The sequence below is a fragment of the Talpa occidentalis genome, unplaced genomic scaffold, assembly GCF_014898055.3.
Source record: "Talpa occidentalis isolate TD23 unplaced genomic scaffold, MPIMG_talOcc4v2.1 talOcc4.12, whole genome shotgun sequence".
Lineage (NCBI taxonomy): Eukaryota > Metazoa > Chordata > Mammalia > Eulipotyphla > Talpidae > Talpa > Talpa occidentalis.
Window position 1 is genome coordinate 84,910,218 of NW_023601212.1, and position 26,757 is coordinate 84,936,974.

At 41.5% G+C, this 26,757-nt stretch overlaps 1 protein-coding gene across 1 annotated transcript in view; it reads left to right on the forward strand.

Annotated features, from left to right (window-relative positions):
* The window catches only part of TRRAP (transformation/transcription domain associated protein), a 111,774-nt gene that overhangs the window by 66,568 nt on the left and 18,449 nt on the right, over positions 1–26,757 (forward strand). The window contains 18 exon segments of the mRNA XM_054693708.1: positions 1,285–1,395; positions 2,276–2,422; positions 4,004–4,217; positions 4,727–4,852; positions 6,736–6,882; positions 8,339–8,538; positions 9,275–9,396; positions 9,745–9,958; positions 12,143–12,322; positions 14,470–14,616; positions 17,187–17,306; positions 17,519–17,806; positions 17,975–18,112; positions 18,710–18,822; positions 19,300–19,435; positions 21,634–21,825; positions 24,576–24,771; positions 25,412–25,677. Coding sequence (XP_054549683.1) covers positions 1,285–1,395; positions 2,276–2,422; positions 4,004–4,217; positions 4,727–4,852; positions 6,736–6,882; positions 8,339–8,538; positions 9,275–9,396; positions 9,745–9,958; positions 12,143–12,322; positions 14,470–14,616; positions 17,187–17,306; positions 17,519–17,806; positions 17,975–18,112; positions 18,710–18,822; positions 19,300–19,435; positions 21,634–21,825; positions 24,576–24,771; positions 25,412–25,677 — 3,057 coding nt within the window.

The following is a 26,757-nucleotide window of genomic DNA, read 5'->3' on the forward strand; positions in this document are numbered from 1 at the left end:
AAAGGCTGCGCTCAACAGATAGAAACCTGAATACAGGCTCTGTCTCAGAGTTTCCCAGGTTACCAGCACAATTTCCTTTGTACTCACTGACACCATCAGGGTTCTGATAGTGGTGGTCAAATTTCCTGTCGAAGGTACCAGAAATACTCTTGGGTAAGAATTCTGCTTGAGACTTGGACCTGTGTTGTGCTAAAGTTTATAAAAAGACAGTGTATCTTACTTTGAAGTGCAGCGACCGAAAAAATGGCTGGGGTGCTCACACTCATCTTACCCCTAGTGGCGGGGACAGTGCTGTCACCCTGGTGGTGTAGTTTCACAGGACTGTTAACCCTGGTTTGACTGTTAATCTTCCAGCTCTCTGCGTCTAAACTTGGACTCCCTCTGACACTCCCCATTTCCTCCTGAGTGTGTTGCTCCTGCACCCACCCACCCCACACTCCACCGAGAACCCTGGAACCATCTGCCACATGTCCATGTACTGTTCTCCACTCCTGGTCGGGAGCAAATCCTGTTAGCCCGGCCTCCTCTCCTCTCTGCCCCACCCTCCTGGCCCGAGCCCCCATCGCGCTCACTCTGCCTCACAGTTCTCGCTGTCCACTTGCATCCTGTGTTAGTACGGATCTCACCAGCAGAGCACCAAGACCTTTCCTTTCACACCAAGTCAGGGGAAGCTGTATGGGGAATCTTAAGCTTTTATAATTATTAGACAAAATAGTTACCTTGTAAGGAGGGACCTCTGCACTGTTTTTCATGGTTTCTCATGAATTTCAGAACTATTTCAAAGTGAAAGCCTAGAAAGTTAGTCAGATGTTCTTTCCCTTCTCAAGACCCTCCTCCCCCACCATCTGGGCCCTCTCTGGCCCCGCAACCTGACTCTGTGGGTGATGTGCTTCATTCCTCTCCAACCCGTGACCTTGCTCTGCCGGTGACCTGCTTCATTCCTGTGTGTAGCCCTTCAGCCCTTCCTCCACTGGGAAACACCCCAGGTTCTTAGCATCTTTAGTACTTGCTTATAGTCTCTCTTCCCTCACCCTGCAGCAGTTTCCTCTTCTCTCAGGCCTGCCGCTTCTCTGTCTCAGAGCTGCCTAGACTCCACTTCTTTTAGTCTCAAGCACATGACACATCATTTACTTTATGGCCACTTTATTCTTCATCTGTGGAGCCTGTGCCTTCCCCTGGCGCCCAGAACAGAGTTGACCTGGGAGGACCACATACTGGAAGCAGACTGCACGAGCCAGCCCTACATGGGACTGTCATTGAGGGTTCTCTTCCTGCCTTTTCTAGGTGTTTGGGAGGAGCCAATCTCTGCCTGGAGCGGATTCCCTTCTTGCCAAGCCCATTGATAAGCAGCATACAGACACTGTGGTGAACTTCCTCATACGTGTGGCTTGTCAGGTGTGGCATTCTGCATGTCTTGTGGTCAGGATTCTTCAGAGCAAAGACTACTTGCTAGATAACAGAATGAAAACCAAAATAGACAAACAAGGTCTAAGAGCTAGTTCTATCATCTTCAGACCAAATTCCACTGATTTCAAGGCATGCCAATATTTCTGAAATCACCTTATAATTTATATGATTTTTTAAAAACAGTTTTTCTTTCAGTTTGACTTAAAATGGCAATGTTATCTTACATTTTATGGCATGTTGGCATTCGTTGAAACATGGTAATTTAGTAATCTTAGACAAATTACTTCTAGTTTACCTATCTGCTGAGAGTGCTAGGGTGATCCCACCTGCATAATGTGGATTTCATTTAGTAATTTAAGTACTTGGGTTTATTTACCATTCATATTTTCATGCCTTTGTTGGGACTCCATTTCTGAAACTTTTCATTTTTATTTCATAAAAACATAAATGAAGTTTTTCCTTAGAATTTTTTTCCCCACTGGGGAATCTTAAATTTTTATAATTATTTAACAAAATTGTATATCTTACAGTTCTACTGAGGATCTCAAGGTACTGAAGAAAATGTCCTAAACTAATAACCCAGTAAATCTTTTCTTACATGCTACAGTGTGCTAGGCATAGCCTTGGAGCTCTGAAGGGAAGGAACTTTAAGCTCCTGCTCTCCCAAGGAGCTTCCTGGCACTAATCAGTTACACAGATAACCACTGACCCTCTGCAAGGGGGGAAGCAGAGGGGCCTAAGCTGAGGCCAGGTGGGAGAGAAAGTGGCTGCCACTTGGGAGTGCCGGGGTGTGAGGGCGTTGGGTGCAGGCAAGAAGACTGCAGACATGTGGTCGGTGAACTCCACCTTGAATTGAGCTAATTTCCAGGTTAATGACAACACCAATACTGCGGGGTCTCCCGGAGAAGTGCTCTCCCGCCGGTGTGTGACTCTTCTGAAGACTGCCTTGAGACCAGACATGTGGTCCAAGTCAGAGCTCAAGCTGCAGTGGTTTGACAAGCTGCTGATGAGTGTGGTAGGTGCATGGGACTGTCTTTGTTGACCTGGCTCAGGGCTGTGACCACCAAATCTCAAATTTTCCATTCCCTTGCAGTTGTGGCTTCTGCTTCCGCTCATGGCCAGTAGTAAGAAAACTGGATTTAAAACTTGGCTTTGGTCACCAGCCCCAAGTACAGTTAGGACTTCTGAAAACATAATTCTCTTGCCTTTCATAGATTTACTTGTTTTTTTTAACGAGCACTAGAGTCAGGTAACAGAGAAGCCCAAATATTATTTGGTGAATTTTTTTTGTTTCTGTAAAAACCGTGATCCTTTAATTTTCTCACATTTGCAAAAGCTGTTCTTATCTTATCCATGTCATTACCATGACACAGTTCCATTTGTCTAGTTGCCTGATAGAATTTGAAAACTTGAAACATCGGGATTATAAAACCTATCATAAGCATTCGTTGTTTTATGTTGCAAAGACAACATGTTTTTTGAAAGGTTACAGAGATTATTGTGCTATGAAGAGAGTAGGATAGTTCCCCACTAACCTGCAGCACATGCTGGATTCTGGCTTGGTACGAGACGTAACTTCCAGATTGTCTGCAAATATTTTTCCGCTTTTTCTCATTGACAGTTTGAATTACTTTTCTGTCAAATGCATTCATAGTTGAAAAATCACCAGCTATTGCAGACAGCCTCTGCCCCTCAGCAGGCCACTGTTTTCAGAAAGTAGCATGCCATGTTCAGTGAGTGACTTTCTGCCTTTTCTCCATGATCTGTAGTTAGACCTTTTACCTCTCAACTCAGAGTGTACACACTACACATAAGACACGTGTGTGTGACCACAAAATCAAAAGTTTTGTGAAGCTATGTATCTTTACTACAAACCAGGTACTCTCTTTATTTTTTAATGCTGGCATCATCCACTAGCTTGATTTCATATACAGTTTCAAAGAAACTTGTTCATGGAAGGGTATTTGTGTGCAACTGTAAGATGGGAGGAGAAAAGCAAAACTCATTTTGGTAATTGCCCTTTTAGATTACAAGATTCTTGGTGATTTTCAAATTCTTACTTAAAAGTAAGTACTAATATTTTGGGGAAAAGTTTTATAAGAAGTTTTTTTTTTTAAAATTTATTTATTTATGCATGCAAGAGCTGGGGTACAGGCCAGATGCGTGGGAAGGTGAGAGGATTCACCAGAGACAGAGTGGGGAGCAGAACAGGCGAATTTACTGAAATATACTGCTGAGGTGAGCAGCGGGTAAGACCAGAGAGGTCTACTGCACCATGTGGGTAACTCCCTGGCCAGGGATCGAACTCATGCTGCGGTGGCTGGCAGTAGCTTGATAGCACTGAGACTTTAACCCCTGCGTCACCAGGGAAGCCCCTATAAGAAGTTTTTCTAAAGCAGATTTCCTTAATATTTTGAAAGCATACTGTTTTAATAAAAATAGTGTAGTCACATATTTTTTTAATGTCTGTGATAATTCTCTAGTGGTTTTTACTTTGTTTCCAAATACTCAAAGTCAAATAGGTTTAAATTTTGCTTCATTCATGTGTCTATAATTCACTATACTAATCATCTTTGGCTTGTGCTCTCCATTTCAGGAACAGCCTAATCAAGTCAACTATGGAAACATCTGCACAGGATTGGAGGTGCTGAGTTTCTTGCTGACTGTTCTCCAGTCTCCAGCCATCCTTAGTAGCTTCAAACCCCTGCAGCGTGGGATTGCTGCCTGTATGACGTGTGGGAACACCAAAGTTTTGCGAGCCGTACATAGCCTTCTCTCGCGCCTGATGAGTATTTTCCCAACAGAGCCAAGTATGTGACCTTCTCTGTCAGTGCCTTGCTTTCCAAGTAGATGGGTGGGCATAGGGCTCATTATTTGAGAGTGCCCATTGCCCTATGTTGAACATTTTATTGTCCCACATTTCTTTGTGTCTTCAACTTTTATTTTAATGTACTTGGCATAAAAATTTAACAATAACAGTCATTGCATTTTATTTTTTGTCTACTTTGGAAATGCAGTTCTTCATTAGCTGAACACTAATCATTCCTTGAGGTATTGAAAGGAAGCTAGGTTCAAGTATTCTGTCAAATGGTGAACAGTTGACAAGATCAAATTTTGGTGTATTGTAAATGTGTGTTTAGCATGTGTTCAGCTAAGGCTTGGCAAGATTAAAGGTTTTCACTTAGCTGTTTCAAGTGGTAACCAACCCCAAGATGAGTACCACATGTCTTCTGATGGGAGATGGGTACCCAAGCCTGTCTCTATGATCTCCAAACAACTAAAGCTCAGTTCTGAGTATAAGGGTAGTTCTGTGTTCCAGGTACTTCCAGTGTGGCCTCCAAGCACGAGGAGTTGGAGTGCCTCTATGCTGCCGTTGGAAAGGTCATCTATGAGGGACTTACCAACTATGAGAAGGCCACCAGTGCGAACCCCTCTCAGCTCTTTGGTGAGTGTCTGTCTTGGCTTTCCTGACAGAAATTCAGTTTGGTGTGGTCTTGTCCATGCTCACTGGACAGGATTTTCTTCTGGGAAACGTTCAGGATATGGGGAGGAGCTTTGAGCTGACTGATGTGTTGCTAGGGATATTTGTGTGTTTCTTGGCACACACAAGGCCACTGGTCTTGGAATTCTCCATCCATCTTCAGTACTCCTTTTGTTCTTCCTTCCTCAGCCCCAGATGCCGAAGTTGGTTCTAAGGGGAATTGTCCCTTGTCACAGGGTTCCTACTGATCCAATTTTATATTGAGCACAAGATGCTGGTAGAGGAAGGTACTAATATGTAGAAGCACTGCCTCTTACAATGTGTCCATCTGTCAGTAATCCACTAGCAGATAAGAACCTGTTCCTGCGCAGCAGACCTCTCCCGTCTTGCCTGCTGCTCCTCTTAGCAGTGTATTTCAATACATCCGCCTGTTATGTTCTCAAAAAAAAAAAAGTTCCTATCTATTTGAGGTTCTGACTGACCAAAGTGAAACAGAAGTTGCTCTCGCTGGTAATCAGGGCAGCTGGAAGACTTCTACCACCAGACAAAAAGTCACTCTACTTTTTGTGATTGTAACTGGATGTTGGGTTAGCAACTCTGAAAATTTTTTCTCCTTTATTATGTACTCATCATATAAAACTTTCAATCACTTAACATTTTGGTCTGTGTGGTTTTTTTTCTATACACATGTTATAATGTGTTGTAAGGTAGCCCTTGTTAGGGAAGTGTTTGTGTCTGAATTTGCAAACATTATTTTTGAATCAATTTCTTGAGCTCCAAATTCTTGCTATGCTGTCTGAAATTCAGGAGCCTGATAAATTCAGTTAAAATAATATCTCTTATTCTCCAAGCTTGCTCTCTCTATTCTGAACCAAACCGATGTAGGTAGAGAGGCATAGTCCAAAACAGAATCATACAGAAGATCCTGGTTTGCATCCCAAAATAGCAGGAACATCTTGTCTTGTTAATTCTCTAAAGGACTCTCTATGAGAAGATCTGAACACTGTTGGTCCTGTCGGGGTGATAACAAGTCCTGGGCAGTGGTGGAGGGAGATAGTCTCCCTATCTTCTCCCTGTGTTGGATCCAGGCCTTAGTTACTGGTGTCTGCTCAGGAAGGGTCGGAATATGTTCCCCATAGTCCTGATCACCCTCAAGCACCCTGGGTTATTTATTTGCCATAGAATCAGAGTGATCTTATATCAGCTGTTCACTAATAATTGGCTTTTAAACAAGCAAACCTGAAATTGTCCAAGGCTGGGGCAGTTCACCTATAAATGGCAAATAGTCATACCGTGATATCAGCCATGAATACAAATTTAAAATTGAATGTGTATGGTCAGGGTCAAAAAATGTTTGTAAAAATGACAGTTGCAAGGAAGACTTTTTTTAATACACTGATGTTAAGTTTTTTTTTTTATGTCCTAATACTAGTTTTGTGGATTTTATTGACCTTATGCAGCCTTTCAGAATGCAGTCAAAATTGAGTTTAAATTGTTACGTCTAGATTTTTTTTCTATTTTTCTTTTTTGCCAAAACACATTCTGGGGCAAAATACTTCACTTAGGGGCATCATTTGCCATAATCAAGAAATAAAAACCAGAACTGAAGGTAAGAATATTGTCTCTACAAAACACAAAAATCATTCCTTACGTATGGTGATGTTGACATAATTACCGTGAAAATATAAGGATTCTAAATACGTGTGCCATATAAAACTTTATAGTATTGACATTTGTGATTAATCTATAGTTTTGTCAGACAGCACAACTTTAAATGTTTTAGATAGTACATTTTTGTTAATTATTCAGTTTTTTCTTTATAAAACTGGCAAATCTCTACATTTTAGGGACCCTTATGATCCTCAAATCAGCCTGCAGCAACAACCCAAGTTACATAGACAGACTGATCTCAGTCTTCATGCGTTCCCTCCAGAAGATGGTCCGAGAGCACTTAAACCCACAGGCTGCATCAGGCAGCACAGAAGCAACCTCAGGTGATGAATGTGGCACCCTGTTCCTCCAATTTTGTTTAAATCCTACACACTGTAGGCTCTGTGACTGAATTCTAAAGCAAACACTAATTCTTTTTGTTTATATGTAATTCATTATCATTTGCTCTTCAACAAAGAGGTTTTTCATTTAAAACCATTCTCATTTTAAATATGAACTGTATTTTATTACCATTAAGAATTCCCCCCACATCAGAATATTGACTCTACTTTTAATCAGCAAAATCATGATAAAAGTAAGTTTTGTCAGGGCCTCCCCGGTGGCGCAGCGGTTGAGCGCTGGGTTGCGAAGCTGCCGGCGACCTCTGCGGCGCCGGTTCGATCCCCGGCTGCTCCCCGGCCACCAGAGGAGGGTCCCACATGGCGCGCAGACCTCTCCTGCCGCCCGCTGCTCCCCTCAGCAGTGTACTTCGGTCCTTCTGCCTGCCCTGCTCCCTGCTCTGGCTCTGGTGAATTCTCTCACCCTCCCGCGCTTCTGACTGTACCCAGTGCATGTATAAACAAAGAAACAAACAAACAAATAAATAAATAAATAACATGCCTCTATTAAAAAAAAAAAAATAAAAAAAAAAAAAAAGTAAGTTTTGTCATGATGAAAATTAAACCTTGAAGGGCTCCCCGGTGGCGCAGTGATTGAGCTCTGGGTTGCGAAGCTGCCCGCAGCCTCTGCAGCGCCAGTTCGATCCCCGGCTTTTCCCTGGCCACCGGAGGAGGGTCCCATATGGCATGCAGACCTCTCCTGCCACCCGCTGCTCCCCTCAGCAGTGTACTTCAGTCCTTCTGCCTGCTCTGCTCCCCACTCTGGCTCTGGTGAATTCTCTCACCCTCCCGCGCTTCTGACTGTACCCAGTGCTTGTATAAATAAATAAATAAATAAATAAATCTTTAAAAAAAAAGAAAGAAAATTAAACCTTGAGAAAAAAGGAAAAAAAGCTACTTATAAAATTTGTAAATGTGAGAATGAAGAAATTTTAAAATGGTTAACTCTTACTGGTGAATGTTCCACAAAAATGTTATCTAACAATTTTGCTATCAAACAGATCGCTTCCTCAGGGCTATTATGTCTGAAGAAGCATTAAGTTGCAAATTCCAGACCTGAACTGTGGGCTCTAGGAATCTGGAGAGACATGTTGCTGTGGGGATGGGGACTGGGGTTGACTCCTTGGAACTCCTTGGACTCCTTGGAACTGGGGTTGACTCCAGGACTTGGCTACACTGGTCTCATCAGCTCCATCATGCCCTTACCTATAGGAAGGCTGCCCTTGCAAGGCAGAGTAGTAAGAAAGGATGAGGTACCTCAAATCTCAGACCTGTAGTTGCTGGGGAAAGTATTTGGGGGGGAAATGGGAAGAATCCAATATGCAATGTAATTTGAAGTGGTTTCCAGTTGATGTATGTTTGTAAGATTGTTTGGGTGTGTTCTCTTTCTCCTCATGAGCAGGAACTAGTGAGCTGGTGATGCTAAGTCTGGAACTGGTGAAAACACGTCTGGCTGTGATGAGCATGGAGATGAGGAAGAATTTTATTCAGGCCATCCTAACCTCCCTTATTGAGAAATCATCAGATGCCAAAATCCTCCGGGCTGTGGTTAAAATTGTGGAAGAATGGGTTAAAAATAATTCTCCAATGGCAGCCAATCAGGTGAGCTGGGAGGGAGACTGTACTCTGGCCAGTGACCTCCCCTTGTATGAAAGAGAAAATTTAAATATCACCTTCTTAGCTCTTCTTCTGAAAGTTCCGCAGTGTAAAACATGTTTTTCTCCTGTGTTTGTATTTTCATTGTCTTCTCTTATTTTAAGATGGATTTTTCTCACTTTTCAGTCCCTAATCTTTTTTTTTTTTTTTTTAAGTTTTTTTTTTTTTTTTTTTTTTTTTTTTATAGAGGCATGCTTTATTTATTTGTTTGCTGGTTTGTTTGTTTTGTTCATACATGCACTGGGTACAGTCAGAAGCGCGGGAGGGCGAGAGAATTCACCAGAGCCAGAGCGGGGAGCAGAGCAGGCAGAAGGACCGAAGGACACTGCTGAGGGGAGCAGCGGGCGGCAGGAGAGGTCTGCGCGCCATGTGGGACCCTCCTCCGGTGGCCGGGGAGCAGCCGGGGATCGAACCGGCGTCGCAGAGGCCGCGGGCAGCTTCTCAACCCAGCGCTCAACCGCTGCGCCACCGGGGAGGCCCCCAGTCCCTAATCTTAAAGTGGTTTTGTTTTTGTTAATTGAATCATACTTGTTAATCTTTTATGACCATGAACATGAGCCTTGTAATAACAGTCCCTCTACCTCATTGTTATCTAAAAAATAGTAACCAGAAGATTGGAATATTTTTGAACATGTCTTCTCAACAAAAGTAATTGACTTTTTTCTTTTAAAAAACATTCTAGACACCTACCCTCCGGGAGAAGTCCATTTTGCTTGTGAAAATGATGACTTACATAGAAAAACGCTTTCCAGAAGACCTTGAATTAAATGCCCAGTTTTTAGACCTCGTTAACTATGTCTACAGGTAGCTACAGCAATTAATCAAATATTGGGTATATTTATCCTTAATGTGTTTTCTGTCCAATGAACATGACTTTTTAATCTTTGAATTATACCTAAATATGAAATAAGTACTAAATCATGTCAATCATGTAAAAAAAAATCACATAAAAATCATTTAAATAGTAAATTAAATTGGTATCATTAGTGCACCATTTGTTTAATGTTGCATCAAACTACACAGTTTGCCATATTACTTTCTTAGTGAGAGTTCAGAAAAGTTGGTATCCACTTTTCTGTTTGTTTACTTGCAGTCTCAAGAGTCCTCTGTGTAGCAGACCTTTTGTATCTCAGTGTTGTCCTTTGATTACAGGGATGAGACACTGTCAGGTAGTGAGCTGACTGCAAAACTGGAGCCTGCCTTTCTCTCTGGGCTGCGTTGTGCCCAGCCGCTCATCAGGGCAAAATTTTTTGAGGTTTTTGACAACTCCATGAAACGCCGGGTCTATGAGCGCCTGCTTTATGTGACTTGTTCCCAGAATTGGGAAGCCATGGGTAACCACTTTTGGATCAAGCAGTGCATTGAGGTAAGATGGGCTGTTTGCCGTCTGTAATTGGGAGGTATATAGGGCAGCCCAGGAGTTCCTAACTGGGGGCACTGAAGCCAGGAGGTGTTCATATGTGCTGAGATGAAAGTAGAAATCTCTCCATGAAACTTTTTAATCTCTAATAAGAAAAAAAAATGATTCAAAGGCATGTTTTCATCAAAACCTTTTTGGGGGTGATTTTAAATACTTTAATAAGAAAGTTGAACATTTCTTAGTTCATAACCAAAGGTTTGTTTCTCCTCAGATATAAAAATTGTAAATTGTCCACAAGATTTAAAAGATTTAATTTGCTTTAATTGTTAGCTTTTGTCCTTAAACAGGGAAGGTGGAGCTGCCAGACCTGACCAGGTGACAGCACTGTGGGTTTTGATGATTTAGTGTGAGGAATCAGGGTGCCAGTGACAGGGATCTGTGTAAAATGGTCAGTGTCATAAAAATGGAGTCCAGACCATCAGTGGCTGCAAGTCAAATTTTCTTAACTGTTTCTAATAGCATTGTTGTGAGACTTCATGTTTTCTTGTTAAATTTACTTTTTATTTAAGTCTGCTATCCTTCATTTTTGCCTTCATCACCACTTTAATGCATCAGGTGACTGAGGCTTCCCAAAGCAGGTAATTAATGCTGTGCAAATAATTTTTGTCCGCTTACCTAAAATGAATGAAACTGGAAGGTTTCAAATTACTTTAATGAGACAACTGAGTCAGAATTGTTTAAATCTTTGAGGTAAAATATATATCAATTAAGATTGTTAATATACTTCCAGTTGTGCTTAATGTGTGTTTTCTTGGTACAGAATTCAGCGTACATTTGAAACTAGTGACAACGTAATAGGCCAAATTCCCCAATGTACTCATCATTCATTTGAGGTGAATGAATGAGGCCTGGACAGTGAGTGGGTCAGATAAACAGATACAAAGATGAGAAAGATATTGGCTGTGGCAGGTACATGAGTCAAGAGAGGAAGGGGCATGCTTAGGGGCACAAGCCAGGAATCCCCCATTCCTTTCCTCTGTTGCATCTCTAGTCAGGTGTTAATGAGTTAAGGGCCCCTTGCCTCTCTTCCTTGCCTTTTCTACCTTCTCATAGCGACCATCAGTCATCACTCATGAAGGTGTCAGGAACAATTGCCTTCGTGTTCAACAGCCATGTTTCCCACCCTCCATTATTATCTCTATTGTTGCAAAATTATTCTTAGAGTAAAGCGAATAGGACCTGGTACAAAATCCAACATCCAGGGATATGTCTCAAGTGACCAGACCTGGCCTCTCCTACAGCCCCATGCTGTCCCCTCTCCCTCATTAGTCTCCACCTTTCATATTCTTGATTATGCCATGTTCTTGCCATCCAAGTTAAAGTGGGTGCTCTGTTATTCTCTATTAGTCCACCCATTCCTTGCCTTCTTATCACCAAGAGTATGTGTGCGTTGATGTTGGTCTTGTCCTTCCCTCTGACACCTCAATTCCTTGATGTCAGGGGATACACCTCTGTGAAGTTGATAAATGGGGCCTTACATAGTGCCTGGCAGGTGCTCTGTAAATGTTTTGTAAAAAGAATGTAAGAGTAGCCTGGTGGAGGGACAGCACACTGGGGTGTGTGGGGAAATAGGGAAGTATTATATGTGTAGGTGGGAAGTAGTAAATAGGTTTTGTGAGCCACACTAAGGAGCTTGAGCTGTCCCTTGAAGGCTGTGGGAAGCTGCTGGAGGATGTAAGGAGGAGATCCTGGGGTCAGCTATATAGAGGAAGATGCTGCAGCACCATGCTCTGAAGAGTAAGTCTGGAGATGATGAGGAAGTTATGTAGACAGCCAATGATGGCTGCCCAGGTGCCTGGAAGGTAAAATTGGCAGGGCTTGGTGACATAATATGGGAGATGAGAAAGAAAAAAAAGTTGATGGACAAAGCAGAGGCTTCTGTCCTTTCTATCTGGGAGATGCCTCCGAGAGGACAGGAAAAGAAGCTCTCAAGGGGAGAAAGGGATGGAGTGTACGCTGAGACATGGGGTCCCTGAGGGAGGGACAGCTGGAGCAGAAGTGTAGAGTATAGTAATAACCATGCTCTAATCAGCATGTGCGTGCCATCAAAATGAGTAATATTAACTGGGTCCTCACATCTTAAATGCCAAACAATGTTTATGTTGGTCTTCTTTTCCACAAACTGTTTAGCTTCTCTTGGCAGTTTGTGAGAAGGGCACTCCCATTGGTACCAGCTGCCAAGGAGCTATGCTCCCATCCATCACCAACGTCATCAACCTGGCTGACAGCCATGACCGAGCAGCCTTCGCCATGGTCACTCATGTCAAACAGGAACCCCGGGAGCGAGAGAACAGCGAGTCCAAAGAGGAGGTAATGTTCCAGATCACATGGCACCTCCTCTGCACAGCAGAATTCCCACTTCTGTTGAAGAATTTTATGTCTTACATTCAAAAAACAGGAGGAACATGTTAAAACCTATCCCTGCCTGAAAACTCTTCGCTGTGGTACCTGAGTTCAGTTTGATTTAAATTAAAATTGACAAGCATCTCGGGCCTCCCTGGTAGCACAAGGGGTTAAGCACTGCACTATGAAGCATTCGCAGCCTCTGCAGCATGAGTTCCATCCCCGGCCAGCAAGGGAACAGTCCATATGGCGAAGCAGACCTCTCCTGTCTCGCCTGCTGCTTCCCTCAGCAGTGTGTTTCAGTCAGTCTGCGTGTTCTGTTCCCCTCTGTCTCTGGTGAGTCCTCTCACCCACCGCCACCCACCCCCTGCATCTCTGGCCTGTACCCCAGATCTTGTATGCATAAATAAATCTTTTAAAAAAAATTTCAAAAAAATTGACAAGCATCTCCTGTTGCCATTGATTTTGAGATAGATCCTTTTTTTTTTTTAAGATTTATTTATACAAGAATCGGGGTACAGGCCAGATGCACGGGAGGGTGAGAGGATTCACCAGAGACAGAGCAGAGAGCAGTAAAGGCAGATCTACTGAAATACACTGCTGAGGGGAGCAGCAGGTGAGGCAGGAGAGGTCTGCTCGCCATGTGGGACCCTCGCTGGCCGGCCGGGATGGAACCACCGCTGCAGAGGCTGCGAACAGCTTCACAGCACTGCGCTCAACCGCCTGTGCCACCAGGGGAGGCCCCCCCCTTTTTTAAAGATTTATTTATGCATGCAAGAACTGGGGTACAGGCCAGAGGTGTGGGGGGTGAAAGGATTCACCAGAGACAGAGTGGGGAACAGAACAGGCAGATTGACTGAAATACACTGCTGAGGGGAGCAGCAGGTGAGCTATATGAGGTCTGCTGCACCATGTGGGTCACCTCCCTGGGGGCCAGGGATTGAACTTGTACTACAGTAGTTGCGGATAGCTTCATAGTGCTGCGTCTTAACACCTTGCACTACCAGGGAAGCCCTTGAGATAGATCCTTTATCATGAGTGAGTACACTTAGTGAAGACTGTTTAGCTGTTAGGTGACTTTTCTCCCAGAATGTATCATGAAGCTTTGCTCCTGCGAGAGGTGCTCCTGGTTTAGAAACCATAGCTCTAGAGGGTGCCTCAGCAGCCAGCTGAGACCTTTGAGGGTTCTCTCTAGTCCAGAAGGGGCAGGATGAAACCAAGAACTGGCCTCCAGGGCTGCTGCTTAGTGTCACTGGTTCTTGGTGACCCCGGAGGGCATGGCTGATGCTCTGCCTACACAGATCCTTCAGAGTTTGCTTCATCTAGGTTGGTGGCTTGTGGAAGCTCAGTGTTTCTGGTGTTGGGTTTTAAAAGACAGCCACCTGGTATTAGAGGAAAAGCCCCTTCTTTGCTCTAAAAGGGACTGTTGTTCCCTTTTCTTATGTGGGTAGCTAATCCTTTTATTCACAAATAAACATTTAAAATTTTCTTCACTGTTGCTGAACTAAATCATTTGTTGACACCATCTTTTCCTCTAATCCTTTTTTGGACAAATTGCCACCTTTGTAGTGATTCTTTTGCATTTTCAAGGGCACGTACCAAATGGTTAATAACAACTTAGTGGCACAGTTTGAATTGTTAATTATGACTTCCCAGAAGTTTGGGCAGAAATGAGGTTTATTTTTCTTAGGTTATACATTATGTAAAACATTGTGTCCACAGGGTTCTGTGTGGTAACCTGACTGTTGATCTGAATGAGCAGTGCAGCTAAACAATTATGCTGTATTGTGAATACTGGTAGGCTGCATTCCTAATAATATTTATTATTATACAATTTAAAGCTTGGACTTTCTCTTTCATTTTGATGTCCATAACCCAACTCTGAAAGCAAAATAGTGACATTTGTATAATGTCACTTAAAATAGATAAGTCTAGTCTAATTAATATTGTTGTTTATTATAAAATTCAAGACTGTTTAAATAATTGTAAGCTTCCAGAAAACTAATGAAATTTTATTTGCCAAGATGCATCCAGAAAATATATAGGAGTTGTGTTTGTTGGATTTTCTTCAACTATTATCTTTTGGGTTGCATGTTTGTGTCTTTGTTTTTTAGGATGTGGAGATCGATATTGAACTAGCTCCTGGAGATCAAACTAGCACCCCCAAAACCAAAGAACTTTCTGAGAAGGACATTGGAAACCAGCTGCACATGTTAACCAACAGACATGACAAATTTCTCGATACTCTCCGGGAAGTAAAGGTATATGTGCATGTTTGGAAGGGTAGTTGTTTTTTTTCTCTCCTGAATATTTTTGTCTTAAAAACTCAGAATCACTATAGTTCCACTATAGTTCCACTGTGGTTCTATAGTTCCAATGCCAAGTTCCTTTTGAAGAATGGAAGAGTACACAGTGAAAACTCTGTTCATACCAGGAATTTAGTGGAAAAAAATTTTTAATTGCCTCTTACAAATAATTTTTACATTTCAGCTCTCCTAGTGATTTTCTCATGACCCATCCTGAATTTCTGCATGAAATAATACTTGTGTCAGTGACACCATTGTGGTGCTGAAGCATAAAGTGCCTGGTCTTCAGTTGCATGCAGCATCCTTATATGGTGGCATGCTCTCTTGTCACAGACTGAGAACATTAACAGACCTCTGTCTCTCCCACCATCACTGCCAGAAAGAAGGGCTGTGGACCCATACTCTAAACCCAAAGGCCCTTTTGTGGCCAGTCCTCCCCGTAGATGCTGACTCATCTACATGCCTGGATTTAGGTGATGGTCTCTCAGTGTGGAAGCTCTAGAAGTACATTGCCACAGGTGTCATTGTTTGGCTTTACACATTTACGTTTTCTCCTTGACTGGATTAGTTGTGGCTCTGTACCTCAACATCTCCTTTAGGGTTTTTCTGTCCTCTAGTCTGTGGTTGGGGTTGATAGAACATGGCTACACTTGGAGGGTCTTGCCCACAGGCAGCCTCTTGGCGCTTTCTTGATCAAGAGATCGTGGCTTGTTCTTCTGGGTCCTGCCCTGTTATAAGAGAATTACTCAGGCTATACTATAGTCTCATTTTCCTAGCTCACCTCTTTTACATTTTATCTTAGTCACTCAGCAGGTGTTTAATGACTCCCTGCTGTGTATAAGGCATTGTTTCTGGGCAATGGAAATATTACTGAGTGAAACAGGCAAGAGTCCTCATCAGACTTTCATTTTACTAGGGGAAATAAGTGATACAGGGACAGAAAAATATAAAATCAGTGTATGCTACCTTAGGTGGTGGTGGGTGCTATGTAGGAAAACAAAGCAACCAGAGGTGCTAGGGAGTTGGAGAATGATGTTCATATTCTTTCATTTCATGTATTTATGGAAGTTATTTTTTTATATTTATATTTCATAGGGCACAGTGGGATTACAAATTATTATAGTCAGTTTCAGTCCTGACTTTCTAATTCCCAGAACTCTTCTGCTTACAAAGAGGTCATGAGACTAGAAGGCATCTGTGTGGGCCCTTCATACCAGGCACACCTGCTCTTTTCTCTGCCGTGGGCCTTTTGTCCCAGCATGGACAGTTACTCTGGGAAATCTGTTGAAGCCAGTGCCCCACCTGGGCCCCCTGGTATTGTGGGCCCACCACAGCCCCCAGACACTACTTTGCCTCTCTTTGTGATCTTGTGTAAATGAGAATAAACCACAAATCCGTGGGATCCCCTTCTCATGGCTCCAGACAAACTTTTTTTATTGGCAGCTCTGTGACTGCATGTGGCTGGTCAGCGCTCCTAGCCTCTGCCAGAGGCTATCGACTTGAAGCCAGAAAGCACCTACCAAGAAGTGTGTAGCCATGTGAGGTCACCCAGGCTGGTTTCATCATGGTCTTCCTTATGGGGTAGTCTTCATATCAAATGCTCAGGAGTATCCCTCATTTAAATGCTTTTACTCATTTTCCTTGAAATGTTTGCATCCTTTGTTTCTACATTTTTAATATGGACATGGATATGTGGGTGATTGACCTTCTTGTATCTGCTGTGGCAGAAAGGAAAGCATAGCCATGACGTACATGTCTCTGAGACTGTCCATGTTGGAGGCAGCAGGGTCTGTGGTGGGCTGACAAGCATATGCCGAGGCCCTTCAGCATCTCCTTGATACCCTGTGGGGGAGGTGGCTCCATGGGCTTCACACACTGTTAACCTGGCTGTTTAGAAGAAATGTTGGCAGCAGCTGATTCAGATTTTCAAAAACAGCAAAACTGGGCAAAATCAAATACTCTGTGAGTTTGACATGCCCTTTTCTACCTCCAGCGACATTAATCGAGTCCTCCTGTCGCTTTTTCCGTGTCTTATCCACTGTCAATGTCAGAGACCGAATTTTCACAATTTTTGATTTGTTCTTCAGAATTGTAAATTGTACCTGCTGGCAAATAGCTTCACCTCCATATGCATGTGCTTTCCCTACTTTATATTTTCATTGGCCTAAGCTTTGATGGTAGCTGAGTACCTCTTCTTTGCACTTTCAGTGTTGGCATTGTGTTGTGCTTCTCAAACATGGTAGAATCAGTAATGTTAGGAAATAACCTTAAAAGTCCAGAAAAAATATAGGTGTATTATGGAGCCCCTCACCCAAGTCTGTGGTTCTCTGCTGCTCAGCACACTACAGACCTGACTGTGAGGACACTTTCACCCTGACATGGTATTTGCTCAGGACTTTGAAGGTATGGAAGTGCGCTGATAGAGTGGGGAACAGGTAGTGGTCTCCTGAATGTGGTGGGGTGGCACTTGAGAAGTTTTAGCATCAGCTGGTATCCATCTAGACTCATCTTTTTTCTTTCTGTAGACTGGAGCACTGCTCAGCGCTTTTGTCCAGCTGTGTCACATTTCCACAACACTGGCAGAAAAGACATGGGTCCAGCTTTTTCCTAGATTGTGGAAAATTCTGTCTGACAGACAGCAGCATGTGAGTATGTTTTTAAAATTTTGCTTTGCAAAGTGTAGTTTCAGTTTTTTGATATTTATGGAAAATAATGTTGGTGAAGAAGTTTCAAAACATAAGAAAACTAATGACTACTATCTAAGTGTCAACTACCAGAATATTCCCAAGTCAGCTGTGAGAGCACAGTAATGATGTGGTTTGAATGAAGAATGAATAAGTATGCTCTTTGCTTCCAGGCCCTTGCAGGTGAGATCAGTCCCTTCCTGTGCAGCGGCAGTCACCAGGTGCAGCGCGATTGCCAGCCCAGCGCTCTGAACTGCTTTGTGGAAGCCATGTCCCAGTGCGTCCCTCCAATTCCCATCAGACCCTGCGTCCTGAAGTACTTGGGGAAAACACACAACCTTTGGTTCCGCTCCACATTAATGCTGGAGCATCAAGCTTTTGAAAAAGGTCTGAGTCTACAGATTAAGCCAAAGCAGACGACAGAATTTTATGAGCAGGAGAGTATAACTCCACCTCAGCAGGTGAGGCCTCACCTCGTTTTAATACCGTGTCCTTTCCAGTGACTATAGTTTCAGTAAACATCTCCCGAGTGAATTTAAGTTATAATAAGTACACCAGAGTTGCTTAATTGAAGAAAAACAATTTTTTTTCTATAATGATCACTCAGAAACCATGCTCTGTGTTTTCAGGAGATACTGGATTCCCTTGCTGAGCTTTACTCTTTATTACAAGAGGAAGATATGTGGGCTGGCTTATGGCAGAAGCGGTGCAAGTATTCTGAGACAGCAACTGCCATTGCTTATGAGCAGCATGGATTCTTTGAGCAGGTAGCCACTGTCAGTAGCTTGGCTGCATGGTTGGTGAATGGTCATTTGTCATATCCTAAATATAATATCCAAGTCAAGCCTTGTTAACTACATTTACAGTTTTATTTGAAGCATTTATGCTACTCATAAATGTCCTTTGGTTGAAGTCTCAGTTCAAGAGAAACATGCATGTGTGATGGCATTTCTAAAGCATGGTCCTTAAATCCTTTTGTTAATTGTTAATTTGTATGCTCTTTGTCTGCAGTCATTGGCCCTGTTGGAAATGGTGGATAGATTGCATCTAGTATTTACATTTTAATCCTGTGCAAGTCCTCTCATTGTAGCTTGGGCCACCATCATGGGACATGGTTCTTGGCCTCCTGTGGAACATTGAGGCTCCCAAACTGGAATATAGACATGGGCTTGGCCCTGCTCTCTCTGCTGAAGGTTGGAGAAATTAGCCCAGGTCTAGGCAGTCTCATCTCCTTTCATTTTGTTCTCCCATTTTCATCTGTTGTGTATGAGTAGAGAATTTTGGTGTCATGGCTCCTAAATTAGCAAAAACTTTGGAAATGCTTATAGTTAAATAGCTATTTGCATTGTTATTAACTTTTTTAGGCACAAGAATCCTATGAAAAGGCAATGGATAAAGCCAAAAAAGAACATGAGAGGAGTAATGCATCGCCTGCTATTTTCCCAGAATACCAGCTTTGGGAGGACCACTGGATTCGGTAAGCAGAAAAGTGTTTGATATATTCACAAATCAGTTAAAGGAACCAGTGAAAAGTATGAAATTTTTTTATAATGAGTGTTTCTAAAAGTGACTTTACTCTTTTCTTTATGGCCCTATAAAAGAACAATAAAAGTCTAAGAATAGCTTTTAAAGTCTTGAGTTACTCAGAGTGTTTCTTGGAGATACAGTGCATGATTACTGCCTTTCCATATAGCTCTGGAGCATCTAGCTCTGCTGTGTAGTGGCCAGTTCTTGGTGCACCAGGGAGCAGTTTCTTGCAGAGGGCAGGTAGTCAGTCCATTCTTACGGAGCAGTGGACATTCCTCAAAAGCCTACCTTCCCTGTGTGGGGGAAAAATGTCTTTATTCCTTTTGTGGGATAGGAATAAACTAGTTAAAATCCTGTCTTCTGCCCTTTTTGAATTTATTAATATGTTAGTAACTGAGCTTTTGCGACTGAATCCCTGGTCTTATAGGTGCTCGAAGGAATTGAACCAGTGGGAAGCCTTGACAGAATACGGCCAGTCCAAAGGTCATATAAACCCATATCTCGTCCTGGAATGTGCTTGGCGGGTGTCCAACTGGACTGCCATGAAGGAGGCATTGGTGCAGGTGAGATGTCCCTCTTACCTCTAGCAAATTGTTGACCCTCAAATGCCCAAAAATAGATGACTGGATCAAGAAGATGTGGTACATATACACAAATGGAATACTATTCAACAATCAAAAAAAGATAAACTAATTCCATTCGCAGCAGCATGGATGGAGCTAGAAGAGATTATGCTCAGTGAAATGTCAGAAGGAAAAAGAAAAATATTGGATAGATTCACTTATAGGCGGAATATAGGGAAACCAAAAATAAGGGATCAGGGGAAAAAATAATAATAAACAAAACAAAAATAGACAACTATAAAACAGACATTCTGTGGGGGAGGGGGAGGGCAAGGGATCAAAACAAAGGCAGAAAGAGTACAAGTGACTGTGGCGATAGTGCACAGGTGAGCTGGTGGTGGAAATTCTGTGGGGACTACACCTGAGAAAAGAAAGCAAACACTGTAAAAAAAAAAAAAAAGAAAACAATGTTGTAAAATATATATAAATAAACATTTTTTTAAAATAGCCAATCATTAATATAGGTAAAAGTACATGTGTTTTGCTGTTGGAATGCATTTACAGTTAATAATGTTTTATTGATAAAACATTCTGCTAAATAAATGTATAGCTCACTCTATTTTTTTTTTTCTCCTTTCTAAGGCTTCACTTAGTTTCCCATTAAGTCTGACAACTGAATTTCTATTTTCACAAAGTCTTTTCCCCCAAAATTGTAAGGAACTTACTGGTTAGAAAAAAGCTAAAAGTATGTGAATAAACTATTCTGAGTAAACTGCAGTAAATTTATTTCAAATGGTCCCAATAGTGTCACCTACTCATTTGTCTATATTTAAAGGGGGGGAAAAATCAACAAGCTATTTGTTTTTTTGTTTTTCTTGTTCCTGTGTACTGCACTTAAAGTACTTGGTTTGATGTAGTTAATGGAATTTTTTTCCCATGTGGAGGGGAAAAAATAGAATTTTTTTGTTCTTAGTGTTACAGAGGATAGGAATTGTGATTACAATAAACTATCTGAAATAGTGTTGAAAATGTGAAATTGGTGTGATTTTAGAGTATGGTGCTGGAAGTAGATGTGTTCACAAGCTTGTCTTCCTGAATTTCTTCATCATTGGATTATTGGGCTTTATATAAGAGGGGCCATGGATGTGAACATACGCTGAAAAAGTACAGTGTCAGGGAATAAGCAAGCCCAACTGTCATGTAAATGTAACGTGGTATTGTTGTTATTCTTGATGTCATTTGAACAGATAGTATTATGGCATTAAAATGTGTATAACTTTTGTTGTTATTTCCCAAAGGTGCTTTATTGATCTTGTCACACCAGCCCTATAAAGTTCCCTTAACAGATATTCATCTTCTTATACACGGATTTTAAAAAGAGTTTAATTTTTCATCACTTACATTTCTATTAGAGTTTGATAAATGTCCTGTTAGACTTTGATAAAGTTCAATGATGAGTTCTAACGCTTTCTTTGGAGGTTGTGGGTAGATAGGGTTCAGGGGCAGAATGTAGAGCCTTTGCCTTGCTTTGAGATGCATGTATGGGGCCTGGAAGAGGAAATGTAACAGCTCCAGACTTAATCTACTTCACAGTGGAACTGATAAGCAAGATACATGAAATCCGGAGGAAATTTTATAGTAGATGATAAAATGTGGCTCTTAATGAGTTAAAGTTTTTAATGTTCACTCATATTCTTATAAACTTGAGTCACTGCCCTCTTTCCCTTGAATGATGTGGTATGAGTTGATTAATTTTTCAGGATAACATAAGAATTGAAAGCAAAAGTTATACTGATAATTGTCAGCATGGGGATGATCATATATTTAATACTTAATTCACTGGCTGATTTTTGTAGCCAATTAGTGATTGTTAATGTGGTCTGTCTTAATAGTATTGATCAATTTCCCCATTTGGGGGACCTACTTAAGACCTTAAGCAATGAGCCTGTGTCATTCCTTTGTATCTGGAAGTTAGACACTCACTGATATTCAGAAAAGTTAAGTTTTCAGGAAGAAAAAAAGTCTAAATGTGTGACTTCTCTAAAGAAAACAAACATCTGTTTATAACTTAATTTCTATTTATTGTTTTGCATAATTTATGGCCACAAAAATTTTTGACTTTCCATTTTTGACCCTTTACACTTTACACTGAGAGGGAGAATGTCATTGATGTTTATGTAATGTCCTTTTACCACCAGGTAGAAGTAAGTTGTCCAAAGGAGATGGCTTGGAAGGTCAACATGTACCGAGGATACCTGGCTATCTGCCACCCTGAAGAGCAGCAGCTCAGCTTCATCGAACGCCTGGTCGAAATGGCTAGCAGCCTGGCCATCCGTGAGTGGCGGCGACTGCCCCATGTGGTGTCACATGTGCACACACCTCTTCTCCAGGTAGGTACAGTGTCGTCCCTACACAGTAGGCCCATCACAGCAGAGGGCTGTGGCCATACACTGTCTCTAGACTTCGGCAATGAACTGAGCTGGATAGATAATCAGAGACCAAACTCCTTCCACTTGTCTTAACCTTTCCTGTTTAAACTCATCCTCATTGAAAGGAAGAACAGAGTCTAAATGTAGAGGAATAAAATGTTGCTTCTCATCTTTGGAGCTTCTGAGAGATCTAAGTGAGAGAAGACATTAAGGAGTGATTTTTATGGTTTTCCTTTTTGCATTAGAAATTTTCTGTAATGTCCACTATACCACCCTCAGTGTAAGGCCACTCTTTAGTCTAAAAATGTTTCTCATCCTCTTGAGAATTTCATGACTACAGGCCAAATACCCTATGCTGCTTTCTTTTTGTATCATCTTCACTGTTTCTGACAGTTTGTTCCAGCCGCATGAGCCACCATTCAGGAGCTGGACTCTAAAGCATTCTCTCCCCACAATCCTTTTCACATGTTATTCCTCTCACAGAACACACTTGTTTCCCACACCTCCCAGTCTGTACCCCATGAGTTTGTGCATGCGTGTGTGTGTGTGTATGTGTGTGTGTGTACACACACACAGAGTCTGCTAGCTCTGCTGTTTTTTCTGGTGCCTGGCACAGAGCAGCTACCCATGAGTAATATTGTAGGCTGATAAGAATAGTGATTCAGAATGATCACACTTTTTTTTTCTTGAAAGAATATCTTCAAGACTAAACTGGTATATTAACTTCAATCATGATATATTGCTTATTAATGTACTTAGGTTTTCCTGTCTTCATAGCTCATTGAAACAATCGCTTGTTTTAGTTTCCCTTTTTGTATCTAGTTTTGCCCTTTTTGCAGATCTATAGCATCTCTAATTTAGATTATTAAAATACATGAAACTTTTTGTTAAGAGTAGGTTTTTTCCCTCCATGTTGTCTAAACATACCAAAAATGGGTTACCTATTGTAACTAATAGGAAAAAGTTGCAACATGTAAATGGGAAAAGACTATCATTGCAAAAAATTGGGAGTGACTAAGCATTTTGAATAACAGTTGTGAAAAGTTATTGTGCACTTACATATTTAAAGCATGAGTGTAAAATGCAGTATTTCAGACAATCTGATAGAAATATTTTGGAAATAACCCAAATATCTGTCAGCTGACAAATGAGTAAATAAAATGTGGCTCATACATGTCATGAAATATTGTTCAGAAATACAAAAGAAATAAAGTGCTGGTACATGTCACAGCATGGATAAATCTTGAAAATAATTAGCTTAGTGAAGAAGCTAGACAGAGATAGACACATATTGTGTGATTCCATCTTTGTGAAATGTCCGGAATAGGTAAATCTCTAGAGATAGAAAGCTGATAGTGGTTGTCACTAACTGGGGGAGGGAGTTTGAAGAGTGGCTACCAGAGGGTACAGGGTTTCTTTGCGAATGGTGTAAATGTCATATAATTAGTTAGTGGTGATGGCTGTACAATTCTGGCATGTACTCCAGACTACTGGTTTTGATGGTATTTTAATTCTATCTCAGTGAAGCTGTTATAAAACACTCCGTTCTGTTTTCAGTAAGCCTTTGGTTAAGGAAGCATTAGGTTAAAGTCTTTAAAAATCTTAATGTAATAAACTAAACTTGAAATACAGGTGGAAAACAAGTTTTTAAAATTAAGATAAAAGAAGATAGTACTGAAGTAAGTGCTGTGTTTGAGAGATTTAAAAAAGTTCTAAACAGATTCAGTGACCTCTAACTAAAGGAGATGACATATCCACAAGAAGCATAAAAATAAAAGGGAAGACCTCCCCCGGTGGCGCAGCAGGTTGAGCACCGTGCTGTGAAGCTGTCCGCAGCCTCTGCAGTGCGGGTTCAATTCCCAGCTGGCTAAGGAGATACCCACATGGTGCGGCAGACCTCTCCTGCCTCACCCGCTGCTCCTCTCAGTAGTGTCTTAGGTCCGTCTGCCTGTTCTGCTCCCCGCTCTGTCTCTGGTGAATTCTCTCACCCTCCCATGCCTCTGACTGTACCCCAGTTCTTGTATAAACAAATAAATCTTTAAAAAATAATAAATTTCCACTGTTAAAAAATAAAAGGGAGACTGTGATTCAGTGCTCAACAGGTAGGATAGAAGATAAACATAAACATTTAAGGAGAGAAACTTGGTAGGTAGAATTTGGGTATTGTCAGTATTATGGCCATGCCATTCCTGGTAAGGACAAAAAGTTTGGAGCCAGCAATCCACCTGGGGTATAAGGAATGTTATTGAAAAGGTATGTCATCCCTGCAAGATCCCCAGAACACATATTAAGATACTTAATGTGACTGTGTGATTTAAAATAAATGTTGATAGAAGGAAAGCCTGAGAGCTGAGAGGACTAACTATTCTATTTTAGATATTGGTAGACAAAGAGCCAGACTTAGTTGGTAGAAAGAAAATGGAAAAGAAAGAATAGTTTTGGGGCTACCCATTAGCAAGATTTGGTGTCTACACTGTTCTTCCAATTTTCTACCTTGCGGTAGCCAGAATCAAAGTTTGAAAATTACGAGAATAGTGTTTAAAATGGTGTTACATGTCTAAGGTGTCTGTTTAAGTTGGAGTGCGTCCTTTGGTGATTGAATCATGATGTCCTTATAGTAACTAAATTCCTGATTGACTCTGGCTTGTTTTTCTCACTTGGTCTTTTAATACAATGCTTTCTGTGGAACACCTCATGCCGGTCCCATTTAGGCAGCCCAGCAAATCATTGAACTTCAAGAAGCTGCACAAATAAATGCAGGCTTACAGCCGACCAACCTAGGAAGGAACAACAGCCTGCATGACATGAAGACGGTGGTGAAGACCTGGAGGAACAGGCTGCCCATTGTGTCTGACGACTTGTCCCACTGGAGCAGCGTCTTCATGTGGAGACAGCATCATTACCAGGGTAAACCTACCTGGTCCGGCATGCATTCATCATGTAATTTTCTAGACACCCACTGTTCTGGTTTCATGTCTTGGTTTCGTTTTTTGGTTTTTTTTTTTTAACCAAAATTTTTTTTTACTGATATGGTATTTAGTGGTTGGTATGGCAAGGGTAAAGATGAAGCTGTGAAAGATGGAAAGATTTCATCCCCCTCACACATATGACCCATTATATTTTTCTAGCTATTACAGAACCAAGAATTGCTAGTTGCTCCCTATTGCGTGAGGGGCACAGACCAGTGGGATTAGAGCTCTGGGTTGTACACTTACTGCTTTGCAGCCTTCCCCCCACCCCCCAAAAAAAATTCAAGGTGACTCTGTGTGACCTTTCCCAATCTTCCTGATCCCCTCAACCTGCCAGACACCTATTTGTTTAGGAAAATCTTTTTGATATAGTTAGCCAAGATGGTAACACTCAGTAGTTAGTACTTTTTATATTTTAATTTTGATACAAAATACAGGGGAAAATGATGAGGGTTTATCACAGAACTTCCTGTTTTCATAAGCCGTGTGTGTGTTTTTCATTTTTTACTTAAATCTTATTGTAAAACACTTTCTATAACATATGACATGCACTAATGACTCATTTCTTTGCTCTCTAGCCATTGTAACTGCATATGAAAATAGTTCTCAGCATGATCCAAGTTCAAATAATGCCATGCTTGGAGTTCATGCATCAGCTTCAGCAATTATTCAGTATGGAAAAATTGCCCGAAAACAAGGATTAGTCAACGTAGCTTTGGATATATTAAGTCGTATTCATACTATCCCAACTGTTCCTATTGTGGATTGCTTCCAGAAGATTCGACAGCAAGTCAAATGTTACCTGCAACTGGCAGGAGTCATGGGGAAAAACGAGTGTATGCAGGTAAAGTGCCACAAGACCCAGTGCCTGCCCTTGAGCTTCAGATCCGGTGAAGATGGACATCTTCTGGTTTAGATCATAGGAAGGAAGATTAGAACTTATTTAAATACATCCTTAGTAGTGGGAAACTGTCCTTTCAAAATAAGAAAGAAAAGGAAACCATTTGAGTATTTGTATTTTTTTTTTTAAGATTTATTTATGCATACAAGAACTGGGGTGTAGGCCAAAGGTGTGTGGTGAAGTGAGAGGATTCACCAGAGACAGAGCAGGGAGCAGAACAGGTGAATCTACTGAAATACACTGCTGAGGGGAGCAACAGATGAGACAGGAGAGGTCTGCTGCGCCATGTGGGTCAGCTCCCTGGCCAGGGATTGAACTTGTGCTTCAATGGCTGCCGATAGCCTCATAGTGCTGAGACTTAACCCCTTGTGCCACCAGGGAGGCCCCTCATTTGAATATTTTAATGACATTTTAGGTTTCTATTCTACCGTATACTTAATGTATTTAAGGAACAAAAACTGGGCCTCCCTGGTGGCGCAAGGAGGTAAGCACTGCATTGTGAAGTGATCCAAAGCCTCTGCAGCACGAGCTTGAAACCAGCCGGCCAGGGAGCTACCCACATGGCGAAGCAGACATCTCCTGTCTCTCCCGCTGCTCCCCTCAGCAGTTTTTTTCAGTTAGTCTGCCTGTTCTGTTTTCCACTCTGTCTCTGGTGGATTCTCTCACACCCCACATCTCTGACCTGTACCCCAGTTCTTGTATGCATAAGTAAATAAATCTTTAAAAAAAAAAGGAATAAAAACTGCAGAATTAATAAGAGCAATGGGTAGATTTTGGCTTTGATCAGAGGAGTACTTTAAAAAAAATGAAACTGACTAGACCTAGAAGCTTTGGAGACAGTATTTTAAAATATTGGTTCAGTAAATTACTGATTTGATTGAAATACTAATTTGTCAGTCAACAAACACAATAGGCATGTTTGTTGCCAATTTCAGGTATACTCATTGATGACATTTAGAATTTATCACCTATCTTAGATAAATATTTTAATAAAATTTTTATATAATTGTCTAGGTAGTCTTA